General features: G+C 43.7%; 1 protein-coding gene across 3 annotated transcripts; it reads left to right on the top strand.

Annotated features, from left to right (window-relative positions):
• Window positions 1-782: 782 nt before the first annotated feature.
• On the top strand, window positions 783-18,906 carry LOC119659598 (protein pygopus). 3 transcript variants are annotated; one of them, XM_038067763.1, is made up of 3 exons: window positions 783-1,296; window positions 16,694-18,356; window positions 18,434-18,906. In XM_038067763.1, the coding sequence occupies exons 2-3, from the start codon at window positions 16,888-16,890 to the stop codon at window positions 18,552-18,554; spliced, it is 1,590 nt and encodes a 529-aa protein (XP_037923691.1). In that variant the 5' UTR covers window positions 783-1,296; window positions 16,694-16,887; the 3' UTR covers window positions 18,555-18,906. The 3 variants fall into 3 exon arrangements, with proteins under 3 accessions (XP_037923691.1, XP_037923693.1, XP_037923692.1); XM_038067765.1 differs by lacking the exon at window positions 783-1,296 and adding an exon at window positions 1,527-1,691; XM_038067764.1 differs by lacking the exon at window positions 783-1,296 and adding an exon at window positions 1,717-1,979.
• Window positions 18,907-20,183: the final 1,277 nt, after the last annotated feature.

Raw genomic sequence — 20,183 nt, 5'->3', positions numbered from 1 at the left:
TTAACCGCTGCTGCGCATTTCTCTTCGGCTCTATCTAGGACAGTCGACTGCACTTGCACTCGGTTTGTGTCCGAATCCATCTGCTCAGGACTAGGGATTCTGACTGGGATTTTTTCGGAACAGTGTCGCTCCTACAGGATATTGGAGCTGCCATCCCCGCACGGTCAGGCGTACCACTCGATTAGGCTTCGTCTTTATTTGGGCGTACCCGCGTCGCATCGGATATGTCAGCCCTCGCTGATCGCTGAGGTGAACGACGCATTTTTGTGCTGCGCCAAACGCACTCTGCTTCTCCGTCTTCCCTGATATTTCATCGAAAAAGATTAGTATGCTTAATAGTGTTAATCGTTAAGGAAAACGCAAGAGATTCAGGGAATCCCCTATATCTTTAATAGCGTTAGTACGCTCAGCCAAAAACAGATATGCTTTCGTTTCTTTGAGGTCCTACTTTTTTTTGTGAAAATTTCGTAACGATAATTCCTTCGAAGATACTTTATCTAATTAAAAGGTTACTTGGTAAGGAGACGATAACACTCGTCAGTCGTTTCTATAACCAGCTGAAAAGAAATTCAAACCTAAATGGTGTAATTGCCTCTCTCTCTCATTGAAAGTAAACATAAATAATGTATTTGGCATATATTATTGTGCAACAGTTTCAATCTCCAAAAATATTAAATTCCATCTTTGAAATCTGTGAACATTCACAGCAAATTCGATGAATTGAATGTCGCGATTGTGAATGGACGAAACTTTCGTCCAATTGGACATCTGTCGGCATCATGGCGCACCAGAGGCATCCATCATGAATGGCGTGCATTAGGTTGTGTACAAAAATTTTGATTGGCCTTTTCAAGTGATTTTTATTTACCTGTACCGCGTTTGATTGCAACTAACTGTAAATACAGAAGCCTACGGGACACTACTTGTTATGCGTTTGGGCGGTTTGCAGCGTTTGTGCCGTTGTTCCGTGCGAAAGTCCAAGTGATTGTGCGGTGTTTTCATTTGAGCGATACATTCACACACGCGTCTATAGAAAAGTGCTCGCAACACGTACAAACACTAGACAAAAGCGTGAAGCGACAGTGACGGGAAACTCAAGATATTCCTCGGATTTCTAGTGCATATGTGACATCTTGGGAGCTGCGAGGAGGACACCAGGAACCCGAGTTGGATCCCGTCCGGGAGACGTCGTCCCCCGTGCCAGTGCTGGCCAGCAAAAACACTCATTTGCGGCCGACATTACATTGATGGCTCGCGGTCTGATGGAAATCAAGAAAAAATCGAGATAATGTTCAGGTTGGTATTGCGGCGGGCGCTGCCGCGGTATCGGTTGCAGCGAGAAATTATTTGCTTTTGTTTTGCGGGAGCCCCGCACTCACTATACGTGTGAAGTGGAATTGGGAAATGTCATAGGCGAGGGAGGGAGGCGCCGAGCTCGCGATGGCCCAGCGACGAACGGAGACGGGTTCTGCTGATGGGACCCGTCCGTCCGTGCTTTCATCTTGGATCTCGAAGATCGTGGCCTCGTCAGCCTCCCTCACTGCTGGGCCCGTCAGATGAATGCGGTTGACATTTCGCGGCCCAAGCAGTGATGGAGCTGTCAAAGTTGGTTTCGCTCCGTTCGGTGCCGTTCGATTTGGCTTTTCTTGCGCCAGAACGGGATTTCGGCTGGAAAACATGAGGATTATTGAGTGAGTCAGTGCTTTTAGTCTGTAGCATAGTCGGTAGTTGGTAAATAGTGATCTCGGGGCCGGCATTAGTGCAAACCGGGAACAATAACAAACAACAATCCGCTCGCGACCGCATGGTGGCTAATCAGAGCGGCTTCAGTGCCCGCTTCATAAAACAACTTTGGAAATGCATAAAATTCCGCCAATAGAACGGAAAGTCGGAACTGTATTCCAATAAGGGTGCAGTACTGTTAGTCCTTTTCCAATTGTGAGCCGGTACTGTGCAGTCCCTTACCCGCGTGATAGTCGGTGAGTTTGACATTTTGGTAGGAATTAAAATTTAAAAGAATTGGAACAAAATTTAAGGATCTACGGGCAATGAAGGTGTGCAGGCGTCTTCCTCAGTAGAAGTACTTAAAGTCACACTTGCCAGAGACTTGGAAAGTTCCGGGAATTGAGGAGACTGAGCTGTGAAACTTTGAATTTTCTTTTTCTTATCTAATTGGAATTTTCAACAATACGAATTCGATTTTTCTGATTTTTTCGTGTTTATGAATAATCTCGTTTGCTCTTCAACTACTCTAACCGCTTCAGTCCACTGTCTCATGCCGCGGAACGGCTCCGAGAAGTCTGAGTAGCGCTTTTCGGCTTAAATCTTCAGAGCCAGCACGTAGTATTCATGAAGGATAGCGGGTCGCCCGCCTTGCAACAAGAGATCTCCCTGCGGTCCCCAACGATTTCCTTACCTAGTGTCCTCAGCCTGATTCTAGCTACAGCTGGCCAATCGCAAAGGAAGTGCCTGACTGTTTCTCTATGTCGGGTTCCCGAGTCCCGCGGTATGGCAATCCTACAGATAATCAGATCGTGTTATAGGTGGTGAGCCTTCCTCTCTATATTACGCTTGGGGCTCGGATCATGTCTCAGATCGACAGGCCTCCTGTATCGCAAGCACCTCCGCCTGGAATTCCCTGGCGAATTCGGGAAGACCCTGCAACTTGGTTATACTGTGTGTATCCTAAAAAATCTTTGTAATTCATCGGTAATCTTGCACTTTGCCCTGACTGGACAGTCCACAGAAAAAATCCTCTTTCAGTTCTACTTGTGTGAATTCCAGAGGTACTTCGTCTAGGTGTTATTATGGCCGTTGTTCTTCGCTTCCAGACTGACGAAGTCAGACAGTGCTGTATACTACATTGTGTTTAATGTGAAGGTTCAGACGTAGGAAGTGTAGGAGTATATTGATGGCATTTCCTCTTCCGGGATTATCCCATCGTTACTGTCATCTTCTGTACAGCATCTTTCTAGTGGCTGTTCGGAAGTCCGCAGTTACATCGGTCGGATTCGCCCTCAGTCTTTGGTAGAGAAAGGATGCCTGCGTGATGATATACACTGCCTCACACCGTACTCTCCTAAATGCGCTGCATACCCCCAGCGAAGCATTCTCTGGTTGTCTAATGCCCCCGGTCAGACAGGAGCAGCTTACATCAGGATGGATTTCACCACCCCTGCGATAACCAGACTGTGACTATATTTTGCCTCTCCATTGGATGTAATCCTTGCTAGAGATGAACTAGCTTTTGCTGCATTTCCTCGTGCCCCTTAAAGCTCAACTTGGTATTGATCATTACCGCCATTATCTAATCATAGATTTTGGAACGACCTCGAGATTTCCAACCTCGATTTTTACAGTATTTTTTTTTCTTGCGTTTGGTAATAAGAATCGTCTAAGCCTTTTCATCAGCCAGGGCCAGTTTAACCATTCGTAACTATCCTTTCATGGTATGAATGGTTTCATATTCATACGCTTTCCTGTCCTGGGGTGACTTGACAACTAATGCCACCGCCAGGTCGTTTGCAAAACTAATCAACGTTGCCTCCTTTGGCACTCGAAGACCAAGCAGTCCGTCATACATTATCTTTCACAGCAGAGGCCCCAAAATGGAGCCTTGGGGAACATCTGCTATCACACCATATTCTTTCGGCCCGTTATCCGTTTCATATTAAATTAGTCTCTCCGAGAGATAACTCGATTATCCGAATTAACTAACCAGGGACCCCCAGTTTAGCCATTCCGATCCAAATTGGATTAGTTAATGATATTCCTGGTATGTAGGATCACCACCGCGCAGCACATACATTGGTATGACGCTTCATGAGCCAGATCCACGACCGTTGTTATTGCCTCGACCGTAGAATGGGCTCGCCAAAACCCATACATAGCTCGAGAACGAGAGCAGCCTGCTGAATATCAACCTCTCCAACATCTTCCCCATAGTGTTTCGAAGAGAGGGTGATATAAAGACGGTGCGTCAGGCGGTTTTTGGGGCTTCGGAAGCAGAATTAATCCCTGCCACTTCCTCAGGTCTGAAAACACTCCTTGCAACATGCACGATTCAAATGTGCTTTTGATGTTGTCATGTTCCGTCAACGGAAAAATTGTTTTTTCCGATGTTAAAAAGAAAAAAAAAAGAGTATGTATTGACTATTACTGTTAGCAAACCTATTAACTGAATTAATAGATTATTTAAATAAAATATAATGTAAGAATTACTTAATTAATAAATGAATTATTACATCGGGAAATGAAGCAGCTGGGTTGGGACAAGGTTATATCTTAGCTTCTAAAGTTCTACGACTGCCGGAGGCTAGTTAAGATTTATTAGAGCGTGCCGGTGGCGGTTCACTAGAGGTGTTTGCCGCGGCTGCGGTCAAAATCTACGAGGTTCAGGCGCGCCCCGTGGTTTCGGAGCTATAGCGCGAGGCTGACGACGCTTACGGTCAATGTGGCCACACTGACGGCTTCGGTAAATACTTTGCGTCCAAGAGAGCGGTCGCGAACACGTTTGACGTTCGCATAGTCGTGCGCTGCGGTCCGCAACGAACTCAGGCGCGTGCTAGTACCGTCGTAGGTTTGCGGAGCGGGCTACTAAATGTACCAGCCCATGCACTCTTCGCGCGAATTCAAAAAACTGGATTCGCTGGGGGACGCCGCGACGTCTACAAGAAGCGCAGCAACACGTCGTCTTACGGTCTATGACCCCTTAATTGGCCCAATTATTAAATAGACCGGGCGCGGAGGTCTCTTTTCAGAAATTACGGCTACAGGCAAGTAGACTTGAGTCTTGCCTTGCGTGGGACCTTTTCGTGGCGCTTCATTTTGGGTGACATCAGCGTCCCCATATAAGGCGCAGACTTCCTCTATTGCTATGGATATGCAGCATAGGTCCTTCATACACCCCACAACTTCACTTAGTTTGCCAGGGGAAATTTCAGCCTGGTCACCACTTCTTGAAAAATACCGCGACACCACCAGGAAGTGTAGTCTCTCTGAGCCAGTTAAGCATGATGCTCCGTATGGCATTAACACTACTCGTTCCCCAATCTTCTCGAAGGTGCGTCCTTTACCCGCACTTTATAGTCCGCCTTTTCTAGTGCTTCCATTCGCCTCACTCTCCATTTATATGGAGCAGAATAGTTTGGCTGTTCACCTGGGACTCCTCCATGATTACCCCTCGTCCATTGGGATCCTAGACGAGAGATCGAAGATGCAGGGATTTCACGTTGTTCTTATCCATACGGATCCATACGGTAATCAGATGCAAGTCACCGGTCTCTTGGAAATCTTGTCGTATGGGACTATCTTGAGCTTTATGCCCTCCCAGGCGACGTTGATGTTAGCGATGCATAAACCGAGAAAGTTCTTGGGTAATTGGTCCACCCTTGCAATGATGTGAAATCCACACTGCTCACTGTTAATTAATACGTCCAAAGGTATCTGTCCCATATGTCAATGTAATTGTCCATTCGCCCACTCGTCTACTCTTACTTGCTTGATACTGGACTTTTGAAACCCTAAATGTTCTAGCCAATTCAAAAGTCTTTTAAGACTAAACTTCGTCGTGCATCTATACTTCAATATAGGGGCCATCTTCATCCAGCGATAGAAGCGCTGCGCATCACCGCGGATCATTCTGTTGACGCAGATAGGCTTTTATATTTTTGGTTACTTTGCTGGAATTCTCGTTTTCTTGTCTACTCTATTCTAAGGAGATATTGTTTTGGTTTCCGTCGTGACTTTATTACTTAATACATGGGCATATTTACCTTCATTGCCAAAAAAGTAACGTGGTCTTCTCAAGCTTCTATCCCTTTGGAAGCCGATCTGGATTGGATTTCATTCATTTCACAGTAAACAAATTCTCCCCGATTTGTACACTTTGGTTGCTGAATATGCTTTAGAAATTTTTGCTATTCATCTACATAACTGAAACTAGACTCAATTTCAAAGTTCCTGGTTGCAGATTCTGGTGATTCCTTTATTACAAAAGAAATTGTAAAGAACCAGGGCCCGAGATCGTAATCGGGAAGCTCAAGCTTCAACCACTTTAGCCATTTCATCGTCAGTTTAGGGATTTCTAACCAAAACGAGAGTAGTAAAAGCAAAGTTTGAGCGAGATTTGAACGTTCACGTTGCGGACCCTGAAAGCGCGTTCGATGATGCTGGCTGAACCACTTTATGAGGTCTCGCACTAGTTAAGGAGCTACAGGTTAAGTTCTACCTCTTAGAACCTTCTCCTAAACCTTCACCAGAAGAAAGGGGACTAGTAATGTGAACAGAGCAGTGTCAATGCCATCTTGTGGAACCTGAGGAGGCGCTAAGATGAAAACAAAAAAATGCCTGTCAGGAAGAGATGATCTCCTGAATATCCATCGGACCGTGGCATATGTACACTTCTGTTTTCAATTACATGTAAGACTAAGCTTATATCAAAATTCATAAACTTATACTTTTATTTACTTATACTTTTACTTGCGGCTGGCAGCAAGGTTAATGAAATTGCATGACTGTCCTTATATCTTTCTAGTAAAGGATTCATGCATTCGATCTAACAAATCTGTAAAGTTGGTACAACGAAGGTGTACTGTACTTAGTTGATCAGCTAAGCAATCTCAATTCCTTGTTGCAAGTTAGTGCAGATTGAGCATACTTGCGCATAGCTGCTATTTGATTTGAAAAGAACTTTTTGGACCCTTGATCAATATGTTTCCAGAGCATGCTTTTCTGTCTAGATTTCTGCGCTCTACTCCAGTGAGGAAATAGCGCACGTCCTTGAGAAGTTGCTCTCGGTAGACGGGCTAAGAGAGTTGGGTATACTTTTGACAACTGGGTTGGTCTTGAGAGGGGCGATTCATTCGTTATTTTTTTTTTTTCAAAGATTTCAATTTATGAAGGGTGTAGGGGCTCCAATGCTGGAAACAAGGCTTATTATATTTCTATTATATAAGATATGTATTTTCGGCTTGAATTGCAAGTACAACCCCACAAGCTTCAATAGATAGATCATATGCAGAACATGGAAGGGCTACCTAACAATTAATGGTACTCTATATTAATTTTACATATGATAGGGTCGTGGTTTTTTATTGGGGAAGAGTTTACCTATGCATCTCCGGGTCCCGTGGTTTACTGACTGAGAAATTTATAGATAGGGCTCCACATGAGTAAATTTGACATGTTTCCACCTAGCATATCTCTCATCATAGCCTGTAGCTATAACATTAATCTTATCACCCTAGAAATCATACTGAGTGTCGGTTTCTTGATAGGTTTATGCTTCACATGTTTTGACTTCTAGTTTTGACCAACATCCCATGTATAAAAGTGTTTCGCGGTGAAACCATAATCAAATACTCCATGAGGACCACCATAGATCATTTCTGCAGTACAGGGTAACATCATGTCTAGACTAGAAGTTTTTCGGAGCATACTGCATTTCATTGTTTTGGAACGTCGACTCGATATTCTTCGAGGAACTCAGGATTTTGAGCTATGTTAGTCGCTTGAATGTATCCAGTGGTGGAAGGAACATTTATGTTGATCGGGGTGATCGTTTTTCAGTCGCGCTTTCAAGTCGCTTTGGTGCATTGAAAGGCACCGATGCGATTCCAGAAGTCCTTAGTGCATCGTGGAGGGCCAAAAGAGCTATTGACATCCCAGTACGCTTCTTGAAGGGTTGTCCGTCAATAGTTTAGTAATTATATTCCGAATATCCTACCTACGTCGGAAATGCAATACTATTCATACGAATCAAGCCATTGTTTTACCTTCAAAGCTACATTGGTCAGCTGGAGTAAGCATGTTGATTGGCCTTTCCTACTGGATTTTCACACGTTCAATGTTTTATTTCTCGGTGGCTTCGCAATCCTTCGTTGCAATTGCGGTACTCCAATGCAAGTCAAATTCTCGGGAGTTGCCTTACTTGCCATTCTATTGTCCATACTATGTATGCATATACTATCTCTATGAGTGCTCCAGGGTTCCCATTTCAATCCCGAATCGAACCACTTTCATAATAATTTTTGCAAAGAGTACCTCGGTGCAATTTCGGATATTCTCTCAGATAAATATCTTGGGCTATCTTTCATTTTTTGTAGTGATCAGTTACCTCCTAACGGCAAGCATTCCTACGCACTGTAGTTGCTGCTTCTTGGTCATATGCTTCAGCATCTTCTTCTCGACTTTGGCTCCTAGGACAAATTCAGAGTCATCTGGCCAAGTTCCATATAGTTTGGAACTATTCACGACCTCTGGATCAGGTCTTCATGGTGCCGATAACTAGAAGAAATGATATCGGTGACAAACTTTGACCCTGGCAGACTCTGCTTTGAATTTCATATTTCTCTGAGATATTTTTTCTTCTGAAGGAACTAAGAAAGACCGGGAGAAATCCAAAAATTTCAAATTTTTGAAGGTTTAAGAAGAAAAATGTAGTTTTTCAGAAAAAAGTAATTTCGACTTGGTAAAAAGAAAGCGGAAATTTTTTTTCAACAATTTTTTTTTAGTTAAAGTAGAAGATAATTTAGTACTGAAGAGAACAATCTATGATTCATTCCAGAAGGTTCATTAGTTTTTCTCAAATTTTTATTATACGAGCTTCAAAGTCTTCGATAAGAAAAAGTGCCACTTTTCGAATACTTACAGTAGTTATCAGCTATTCCTGATCCATTTGGTAGTCCTTCATTTTCTTCGAAAAGTTCATTTGCATGCATGCATGGCTCTAATCTACCGGCAATACGAGCTTCCATATTGGACAACGACATGTTTCCTCTTTCTAGTTGTTACGTGTCCTTTTGATCGAAAACAAGTCGGAATACCGGAAGCTCGCGCTTCGGGTATAAAGGTTTTGTGTTCATCTTATGTAAGAGACGCACATTTTTCTGTCCGTATATAACTACAAATCCAACATAATCCTTCATATTTTTCCAAACTACGAGACATACGTACATATTACAGCCATAGATATCACGCTCACCCTAAACAAACAAACTGCCTATTACCTACTGTACACATATATGCACGTATCTAAATTTATCGTACCCATAATTCCGATTTACGTCTTATATCTATCTGAATTAGGCACTACCCGCAAAGTTCATTAGCACGCATCTATTATATACCTACATACACACATGTCTGGTTGACAAATAACTAAAAAACTAAAACAAAATAATTGTCTGCGACCCAATTCATAAGAATTCATTTCGTTGTGGTATTGACGAATTGATATGTGATGATGACGTCATGCGGGTTGTAGAGTGCACGAAATTCACAAAAAATTGTAAAGTTTTACCCCCTATAACTTTGTTAATAATAGTTGGACTTTCTTCAAACTTGACCAAACTGTGCATTATATTCTTCATTATACGCATGCCAAATTTTGTACTTCTGAGATGAACATAAGGGGGGGGTGCCGGGTAAATTTCTAAAATGTGGAAATATACTATTATTAACTTTATTTGTGCAGATATCGGAACCGGATATATTTTGAGGCCTAGATTTCGTAGAGATGCACCACTGTGATTTTTTTCAGATTTTTCGGTTGGATAGGTTCTGAGAACGAGACCTGTTACACTTTTTGTGAGTCATATTTTGAACCCTCACTCCCCTATGTTTCATCTAATATCAAATATTGAACCAGATTCGAAAAGTACTAATTGGGACCTTTCATTTGATACCCTACATGGCTACATTCTGTGAAAAAAAAAATTGCACCCTCCATTCAGATGTACGGGGAGCCCCCCCTTAAACTTAACACAAAATGGCGCCACTTATTGCATGTAAAGGGATCACCAGATTACATACTCTCACCAATTTTTGTGACAATCGGTCTAGCCGTTTCCGAATAAATCGGGTGTGACAGACAGACAGACAGACAGACGGACAGACAGACACCGTCTCGATTCTAATAAGGTTTTGTTTCACACAAAACCTTAAAAATGTGCATTGCTAGCCAATTTTCAGATCCAACAAGTGCATGGGTCTCATATTTGTTGACTATCCTTCATTGAAACAGTCCTGCAGCATTATAAGCGGCGATTTCAATTATTTTTCTACCTCAAGGCAGAAATTTTGGAGTTATGGAGTTGAATAACTGAATTTTGCGTGAGCACTTTTATAAAGGGTATCAGAGAGTTTTACATATTTGGGTGGATATGTTTGTCAACTTCTTCATCAATGGAGCAGGATACTTGAAAGACTTCATTACATTAGGTGCTTCGGTTTGAAAGAAATTATCAACGAAAATACAAACCAGTGGTTCGGACCAAAACTACTGATGTGTAGTCAAATGTGTGAAAATTTCGGCACGATCGGTTCAACAGAATCTTAGTTGTGCTTCCCGCAAGTTGAAAAAAATATGGTGGGTTAACGTTTATTAACTTACTTGTCCTTGAGAGAGAACGATTCAATCATTATTTTTAGGATAAAGATCACCTAAGAGGGAATTGGTTGCCTTCAGAATTTATGAAGGGGTAGGAACTCAATCTCACACCATATGCAGTGCATGGTGAAACTACTTGGCAATTCATGGTATTCTACATTCATCCCTCATATGATTGCTGTGGCTCTGTGTGGGAAGAAGTTTACCCATACACCGTATTCCTGTGGCTTACTGATTGGGGAACGTAGAAAATGCTAGAAATTGACCGAAATAAGGCAAGGGTTGAATCCGCCACCCTTTTAACTAGGACATCCAACATTCAAATAACTTCATAATATCCCAAAGTGTGGACCTTGTTAGAAAGCTAGCCTGTAACTGTAAATCTTATCACTCTAGGAATCATACGGAGTATAATGTCAATATTGGGCTCAGTATATTATAATATTGGCTATTAATGTCTGTTTTCCTAGCTTAGTTTGTGCCTCAGAGTTTTCGCCTATTGATCCTGGCTAAAATAGTGTATAGAAAAGCTCTTCCCGATGACTTGCTATTAGATTGTTGCCCTGTAAACTGATCATCATGAAGATGGTTTTGAGGTTTAGTTCACCTTGATTGGTTCCTGCATAGGATTCAATTAGTAGAGGGTCTGACCTGCTTTTATTTCTTACCAGGTCTACAATGTGCGGAGCATATTGCATTGCGCTGTTTTGGAATGTCCAGCCGATATTCTTCGAGGAGCTCAGGAAATTAAGATATTTTGGTTACTTTTGATCGGGACTGATTATTGTTTAGGCTCTTGGGATGACTACGTTCGATACAGTTCTTGCTGCTAGTTGTCGTTTGTTTCACTGGTGCCGCCAACCATTTTTGGTTATGTTGCCTAGCCGAGCTTGGTCTAGACCGACTTCGGAAATGTTCATCAGTGCCTCGTGGGTTGTACAAAAGAACTTTTGCCATTCAAGTATGAGAAAAATGGAAATTTGGGGATCGGGCATATGTAGTTATGTGCGTCCGACCGGAAAGATATTCGAAACATTGATGCTTTTCGCTCTGTTTCGTCAGACGGTCTAGTAATTATATTAAGGATCTCTTTCGATTCCTATATTATAAAACATTAGGTGTGAATTGCACATCTATCAATCCATGGAAATGTAATTTAATCATATTAGTAGCGGCAATATTTTACCTCCAAAGTTTCATACGGATTGGTCGATTTGAGTATAGACACTGATTGGATCCTTAGTTGCAATTGCAATATGGTTGTTAAGCAGCATATTCCCATTGCCTATTTTTTTGTCTACGTTTCTCTACGTCTCTATGAGTCGTCCAATGTTCCCATTTCATTCTTGAATCGCAACCCGTTCATAATAATCTTGCAAAAGTACCTCGGTGCAATTTCGGATATTTTCGTTGAAACGCTGTATGTCCTTCAGCAAAGGCTGTACGAAGGGAAGTGTCGAGAAGAAAAAGTAAATGTGACAAAATATAACCCTGGCGGACTCTGCTTTTAACTTCAAACTCCTTTGAGGTTTCGTGTCGTTTTACATCGCTCTAATAGCAGCTATTGGTTTCTCCGGAGTATTCCTCCTGTGTAAAGTACTTCCTGTTGTTGCTGTCGAAAGCCTTCTTGAAATCAATAAAGAGCAGGTGGAGCGGGGATCTAAACACCGCATACTGCTGCTCTCTGCTGATGAAGTTTTCGTGGTGGTCTTTGATGGTTTCTAGGATTTTTCAAGTTTTTATCTTCTTGATAGCAAAAAGCACAATAATATCCCTCCAATTGTTGCACTAAAAACGGTTGCTCTTCCGAACCTTAACAATCATTCCCTTCTTTCACCCCTTAGGAAGGATAACCGATTCCAATGATTTACGAATAAGTGGAAATCGTAAATGCAGAAATTATGGTGGCTGCTAGGAATAGTTCTAGAGTCCAAGCCTGCAGTTTCATTCCTTTTGAGTGTGTAGATATCAAATATAGTTTCGGTTCTGTTCGGAGTTGCAGTTCGTGATTCAGAATCGTTGTGAAATACTCTTACTTCTTCAACTTCTCCTCATCGTGGATGAGAAGCCATCCGTTAATGTCTCTCACAGAACCATCGAAAATTTTCTCTTTCTTGATGCGATATACGGTAGCGAAATCATTGTTATGTTCGGCAACTTTTGCCTCCAATGGTCGAATTTCTTTCAGCACGGCGTACACAACGCTGCACTTTTCATACTTTAACAAAACAACAGAACCCTGACGTGTCGTGTTCATCTCCGCTCCTTCGTTAATTCAATCCGGCTCAACGTTTCCGCAATCAGTCAGGTCTTATTAGCTTTCCCCACCATTCCTCATCATTGCATAGTCTAATTTTTCAAGTAGCCCAAAGTACTATCAGAGGTTATATATTTTCATTTGGAGTCGATTAATTTTAATCTTTTGTGAAATCCAAAAAACTGTAGCCATTCAGCCGATTAGGACACCTTGGACTTCTTTGCGACTAGTGTATCCTTTTGGGCCAACGCCTGGAGGTTTGTGTAGAATTAAATTTATAATGATGAACCAAAAATTTATCGCCAGTGTCTAGATCCGGTCCAAAATTTCTCTGTTCTCGCTACAGAAATTTTAAAATTTGCAGCAACACCCAAAGTGCAGATATTTCTGATCTGGTGTAATTATTTTTGGCGTTTTCCACAGATCTTACCTATGCCAAAATGGTCATATATGACTGTCGGCAATTCTGCGAACAATTTCTTCTTCGAGGAGGTATCTTGCAAATTCATTTTTCACGTTTTTAATATTTTCTGCAGTAGCGTGTACAGCGATCGCCTATTTCAGATCCCAATAGACAAGTCAAGATTTCTTTCTTTCCAAAGCCTTTCACCAGATCTATGGCAATAAGCGCTTTGGTGCGCCGTTTTGATGCCACAAACTCCTAAGACCGTGACTGTTCTTATGGGAGCATGGAGGTAGAGTCGAGCCGGCTCGTATCTTCAGAGACAGCCCGTAGCAGTCACGAAAGAAAGCAGCTCTCTCACCCTGCACCTAGAAATCTCCCTCAGGTCCCCAAAGAATGGTTTACCTAGTGTCCGTAGCCTGACTCTAGCCAGAGCTGGGCAATGGCAGAGAAGGTGCATGAGGATTTCGCTTCCTTCTCCGCAGCTTCGGCAATGTGAATTGTAGGGTATGCCGAGCCTAGCGGCATGGTCCACTATGGACCAGTGCCCCGTGCAGACCGCCGAAATCTTGAATTCATTTGCACGCGTCTGGCACAGGAGCCCTCGTGATCGGCCTATGCTATAAGGGAGTAGTAGTACGAGTAGACTCGGCCCCCGACAGCCGCCAGTGGAACACCGATTTTATTCGCCGAAGGACTGCCAAGAGCAGGGCCTTGTCTGGCCAATCCGGACTCAGGTAGTCTGACGGCACTGCACGCTGCAACATATTTAATATCGAGGTCTAGGGGGATGAGATGCAGGAGTACATTGAGAGCATCTGCCGGGTAAGACTAGAGCCCCAGTAGCACCTACACACGCGGTTCTTTGAATTCCATTAAATTCGTTCTATTGTATTTTTTCTTCAAAGCCTGCCACCATACAATAGAGCCATACCTTAGGATCGGACGCACTACAGCGGTGTACATCCAGAGAACCATCCTTGGCCGGAAACCCCATTTCTTTGCAAAGTTTCTTTTGCAGGCATAGAAGGCTATACAGGCTTTCTGAACCCTCAGTTCTATGTTCAATCTCCAATTTAGCTTAGGATCCAAGATAACACCCAGATACTTTACATTAGAGGAAAAAACCAATCTTTGTTCATTCAGCCGTGGTGGATGAAATTCAGATATCTTTGTCTTGGTGGTGAATAGCATCAGTTGCGTTTTGATTGGGTTTATGTTGAGTACGCATCTTGCGGCCTACAGGCACACCTTTCGCAACGCTCCTTCCATGATGTCGCTCATAATGGACAGAAACAGCCCTGATACTAATATCACCAAGTCAGCTTCACCCCGCTGCTGTCCAATGTACATAAAATTTTGTTCATTACTATTAACCAGAGCACCGGTGAGATGGCGCCACCTTAGGGCGTGCCTCTGTTCACAGCTCTGGTCAAGTGGTTGCCTCCCAGGTCCGACTGGATTATCCTGGTACTTAGCATGGATATAATCCAATGCGTGAGATACCCCTCCAATCCAATATCGGTCAAGGCTTCCTTGATGGCGTTGGTACTGACGTTTTTAATAAAATCTCCCTCCATATCCAAGAAGGCAGCAAGGGTATACTGTTTGTACTGCAGCGACCGCTCAACCGTGTCAATTACCCCGTGGACGGCGGTTTCAGTGGATTTTCCTTTGAGGTAGGCATGCTGGGAGAAAGGCGTTCTCTCCATAATCGTCCTTAATTGAATGTCCAGGACGCGTTCTAGGGTCTTCAGCACGAAAGAGGTCAGGCTGATTGGTCGAAAGTCCTTCGCGGACTTATGACCGCGCCTACCCACTTTCGGTATGAAAACCACTCGTGCGTGCCTCCAGCACTGGGGTACGTATCCCAAAGAGATGCAGCTCCGGTAAATCTCAACAAGCCACGGCACAACTCTTTCCTGCTGCTTCTGTAGCATGACTGACATTATGCCACCTGACCCTGGAGATTTGTATGCGGAGAAGCTCTTTATAGCCCAGCCGATCCTATCCTCGGTAATTACCGATTTGATAGTGCCGCACAACTGGAGTTGCCGCAAACCCTCCAAGCAAGGTTCTGACTCACAGTCCTCCACGCTGGAGGGAAAGTGCGTTTGAACCAGCAGCTCCAGGGTTTCGGTAGAAGATTCCGTCCAGGAGCCTTCCGACTTGTTAACAAAGGATGGGCTCTTATGTTCCTTGGATAGAATCTTACTGAGCCTCGGGGATTCACTTGTGCTGTCGATGTTCTGACAATATTCCAACCAAGACCGCCTCTTGGCGGTCCTGATGGCCGACTTGTACTTCTTCAGGCAGTCCTTGTATGGCTGCCAGTATTTTTGCCTGTAGCAGATGTTGAAGATTTCTCTGGTGCTTCCTGAGGCTGGAGAGATCTTCATTCCACCACGGTGGCAGGGTCCTTTTGCTGTACTTAGTAGAGCATGAGACTTTAAAGGCAGTATCGAATGCCTTTTCCAGAGCTCCGACCTTCGACTCCAGTTCGTCTGTCGTGCCAATCTTACTAATTTGCGCACCGGAGAGTTTGTTCTTAATTACCTGATATCTCCAGTCGATCCTCCTGGGATCTCTAAAGGGCTTGGAGACCTCTGCGGCGAAATCTAGACTGAAAAGTATCCAACTGTGGTCAGAGAAGGATCTCTGGTCAGACACTCTTTAGTCCTCCACCCAAAGAATCCCATTGTCGGTTATTAGGGTATTATCAAGGACCTCTTCCCAACCGTCACAGTCCTCCGAGCGGGGGAAATGGAAGGTTGGTGTACTGCCCCTGTTACACACCGATAGATTTGAAGTAATAATAAAATCAAAGAATGACTCACCTCTTTCGTTGATTTCGGAGCTGCCCCAAAGCGTACTTTTCATTACCGTCGCAGCCTATCAGCAGGTTGGCTTTTTTGTTGCTATGGTGTTCGTCAGATGTTGTAATTCTTCTGGCGGAGCAATGTAAGCCGAGAAAATATACACGTTCTCTGCCCCTGCCTGCTCCAGCTTAACCACGATTAGGTCGCTGGAATTCAGGTCCGGGCACAGGAAAGCGTGCAGACTCTTCCTCGCAAGAATACATGCTCTAGGTCTATCCTGATCAGCGTCTCCTGTGTTGTGGAATAAATTAAAATATTTGCTTTGAAGCCCTTTGATGGTTCGGTCGCCTCCGACCCAGGGCTCCTGTATTAGTGCGACGTCGATGTCTTCCTCTAAGAGAAAGACAAGCAGATTAGCCGAGGCGCACTTCGAGTGCTGCAGATTTATCTGCGTTACCCTCAGCGTGATCTGCTTGCGTGGGGGGTTTGTCAGTCCCCGTCGGACCGTCGATCGTCATCTCCTCCAACAGCTCGTTGGTGAACAGGTAGGATTTAATATGCTGAAGTTATTCCAGTCGTGTGTTACCTGGTGTCTACAAATTTTAATGGGAACAGTGGAAGTATATACATTGTAAATGCTTTACTTCAAACCTTCTTCCTTGATCTGAGTTTGGGGTTGTTATCCTGTGTACATAACACGGTAGAGTTGATAATGGAGCATACCAACCACCAAAATGAATTAATTGTTAATTTCTTCTCGCTGCACTTTGATAGTCCTTTAATTCCTTCCTAGGAAAATATTGAAATTTATTTTTCTATTTCAGGACCAGACGGCTTCGGGTGCGCTCACAGGAAGAAAGTCGCATGCTCCTCAGGAGACCGAAACGTGTTAGATAGAACTGCAAACATCAACGAATCAACATTACATAAAAGTTTACCTACGTAATAAGAAAGAGCTCATCGCAAGTTCAAAAATATAAGTGACCCAAACACAAAAGCAATCCAGTATATTAGTAGTATGACACATAATTTAGGAATGGCACCGTACAGATTGCCAGGGCCTGGGATATGCCCGCCCGACTTCAAACCGCCTTCAGAATCATCGCAACTCACCTCGGCGCCCAGCAATCCGAAGAAACGTCGGAAAACGTCTAGTGCACCTGCCAATCCATTGCCTTCACAACCACCCCCGTCGCCACAAGATTTACTCCCGCCTCCACTGACGGGATATGGTGATACGATAGTTGCATCGAATCCTTTTGACGACACGCCCCCGAACCCACCACCGATGAGTCATTCGCTTGGTCACATGGGAATGCAAGGGGGCGGTGGCATGAATCCACACATTCACCATCCTATGGGCGTACCACAGATGCGAGGAATGAGCCCTTTAGGAATGGGCAATATGAGTCCAATGGGAAGTATGGGAGCGATGGGGCCTGGCAGTATGCAATGCGGCGGCCCACTACCACCACATATGAATAGTAGGGGAGGTGGTATGAGTCCAATGGGTGGAATGCCCCCTGGTGCTGCAATGGGCGGAATGAGTCCCATGGGAAATATGGGGCCGAGTTTATCACCGATGGGGCCTATGGGCGGGATGTCGCCGATGGGTGGACCGCCTAACTCACACATGGGAATGAATCCAAATATGGGTCCAAACGGCAATCGATCGATAGGAAGCCCGATGAGTGGTGGACCGATAGGGAGCCCCATGAATTCACTACCGATGGGTTCACCTATGGGAAATGCGATGGGCAGCCCGTTAGGTGGTCCCCCAGGACATATGAACAATGGACAAATGGGCCCTCCAATGCACAGTCCCCTGGGGAACGGTCCCAGCCATATGCCCGGGCCGCGAATGAACGTTCCAAATGGTGCTATCCCAACAAGTGGTCCAATGCCACATCAAATGAATCCCATGGGTCCAGGACCCGGACCAGGCAATAATCCAATGACATCATCGACTCAAATGACGACAACGAACAGTATAAATACAATGGGCGGTTCGATAGGCGGCGGTGCGGGTGGCCCAATAGGAAACGCAATGGTTGGACCCCACCCGCATTCACCGATGAACCACCAAAATGTTCCTATGGCGCCCCAGCAAGGAGGTGGCGGACCGGGAGGACTAATGAACAGTGGCCATCATCCCATGAATGCAGGAATGGGACATGGCGGCATAGCAATGGGCCCCATGGCCCCGATCGCGCCAGGCCATATGGGACACTTGGGTGGCCCAGGAAGTGGGATGGGCGGCCCCATGAATGGCCCACCTAATCCAATGGGAGGACCTCCTGGTATGTTCGGACCGAAACCCATGTCAGTGAGTGCAGGAAAAGTGTATCCAGCCGGACAGCCGATGGTCTTCAACCCGCAAAATCCTAACGCCCCGCCTATATATACATGTGGCTCGTGTCATAAAGAAGTGAACGACAACGATGAAGCGATGTTTTGTGAATCTGGATGTAATTTCTTTTTTCATAGGTAGGTACAGGAGCCACCGACGATGATTGCTTCTGGTCCGTTAACAGAGATTTCGACTGACTTTCCTTCTCTTGCAGAACGTGTAGTGGCTTAACGGAAGCTGCATTTCAACTGATCAATAAGGAATGCTTCGCCGAATGGTGTTGTGACAAGTGCTTGTCTTCCAAGTCTATACCAATAGTTAAATTTAAATGTTAAATGTCGTTGTCGTCTGTATTTTAAAACAAATTATGAAGAACTTTATAAAGCAAATCCAACAGATAATATTGTAAAGCACTAAAAACAACAACAAGAAATGAACATCAAACAAAAACAAGTTGAAGTTGATATGAAACAATACAAATGCTAAACAATCAATGATATGAAGGACGAAAGGTTATTAAGAAATTGTGTGCGTGCGTGTGTATATGGGTCTGCAAGTGAGTAAAGTGTGAGATTGAATGAAAGTGGAATAAAATTAGTTAATAAAAATGTTTTTTTTCGTCTTAAAGCAGAATGAAAATAAAAAAAAATAAATGATGAATAAATTATTTAAAACATAAAGGACGAATGCTGAGCGTTTTTAATGAATATGCAAGAATTTTTCATTGGAGCTGTCAAGAAAAAAGCGGCGAAATCAATGAGGAAGGCAGAAATTTGGCGTAGGAAATGAAAATTTATCAAGAGTTCGAGTTTGGTGGTCAGGAAATGGGCCTTCAACAAGTAAGAACTTTTTATTTCCATTTTCGTTTTGTCCCAACCATATGTGTTCAAAGTTGGAGGTCATTGGAAACTCCAAACTTCACACGCTCAGTGCCCACGTTCCTTGCAAGGATCTTATCGTGCCACACGGGGCGTGGAACATATTTAAAGTGACCTTATAGAGTGCACTTATTGGTGTTGTAACTGTAAAGTTTCACAATTCCAATTTGGTGTTTTTAAATGTGCATCATTATGATATCCAGACCGATGATATGAGATGCTTTGGAGGATTTAAGAGAACAGAGAAAGAATTACTGATAAAAGTTATTAATTCATAAATCTTAATTCTTTGGTGACATTATACCCTGTTTTTGCATGCATAAACTTATAATGAAAAAGCGAAATAATTTTCCTTCTTGACGGCGAAATTGTTGAGGTCATAGAGCGTTGACTTCTTGATTTCGTTGCTCTGAATTTGAATTCCGGTCATCATGGGTGTGTTGTGTTCGTCTTTGTGCTTGTTTCCTTCTTGAATTTATTTTCAAATTCTTCGATGTGTTCTGTGTGGCGGATTAACGAGAAAAGAGCGGTTAGTGATCGTTATTATGCCCTCAATTCCGCCACAAAGTGTATAAGTGCCAGTACCTTATGAAATGTTCCTTATCCAGAAGATGGTTAGCACAAGCAGCACGCTGGTGGAATTATCTTTCTGCCCACTGACCTTGTATTGAGGAAAGATTGCCGATGTGTTATTGTGCTGCTGTGTCAGCAATGATTTTGCAACTAGAATGTGCACGCAGCTCGAAATAACTGTCGTGGCGTTTGTTCTCGATCGGATATTGCTTTTTTGATTGAATGTAAAAGAAGGGCTCGTTGACGGGCGTTGGTACCCGGTATATTTGGAACTTGGAAATGATCACCTTCAATAATTGGGACGTCTAATTGGAAGATCACAGCAGATTTGTGAGTTGCGCATTAGATATGTTGTTGCCATTTGGATATGTGGCGTAGCGCATCAATCGTTTACGGTTCGTTGAAATGGGCTTCAGCTCTCTCCTGAACTTGCCGAGACGTTTGCATTCCTGCACCATGCTTTCCTGGGGCGACACATTTTTCGGCCAGATTGCAGATTGGTAGATTCCACTG

Source organism: Hermetia illucens, chromosome 6 (genome assembly GCF_905115235.1).
Source record: "Hermetia illucens chromosome 6, iHerIll2.2.curated.20191125, whole genome shotgun sequence".
Taxonomy (NCBI): Eukaryota; Metazoa; Arthropoda; class Insecta; order Diptera; family Stratiomyidae; genus Hermetia; species Hermetia illucens.
Note: the sequence above shows the minus strand (reverse complement) of the source record. Positions and strands in the feature narration are given on the sequence as shown.

Bases quoted from the DNA above. Each gene is read 5' to 3' on its own strand.
- LOC119659598 (XM_038067763.1), top strand. From the start codon at position 16,888: ATGACACATAATTTAGGAATGGCACCGTACAGATTGCCAGGGCCTGGG. The intron at 18,357-18,433 runs GTAGGTACAGGA...CTTCTCTTGCAG, and splicing joins TGTAATTTCTTTTTTCATAG to AACGTGTAGTGGCTTAACGG.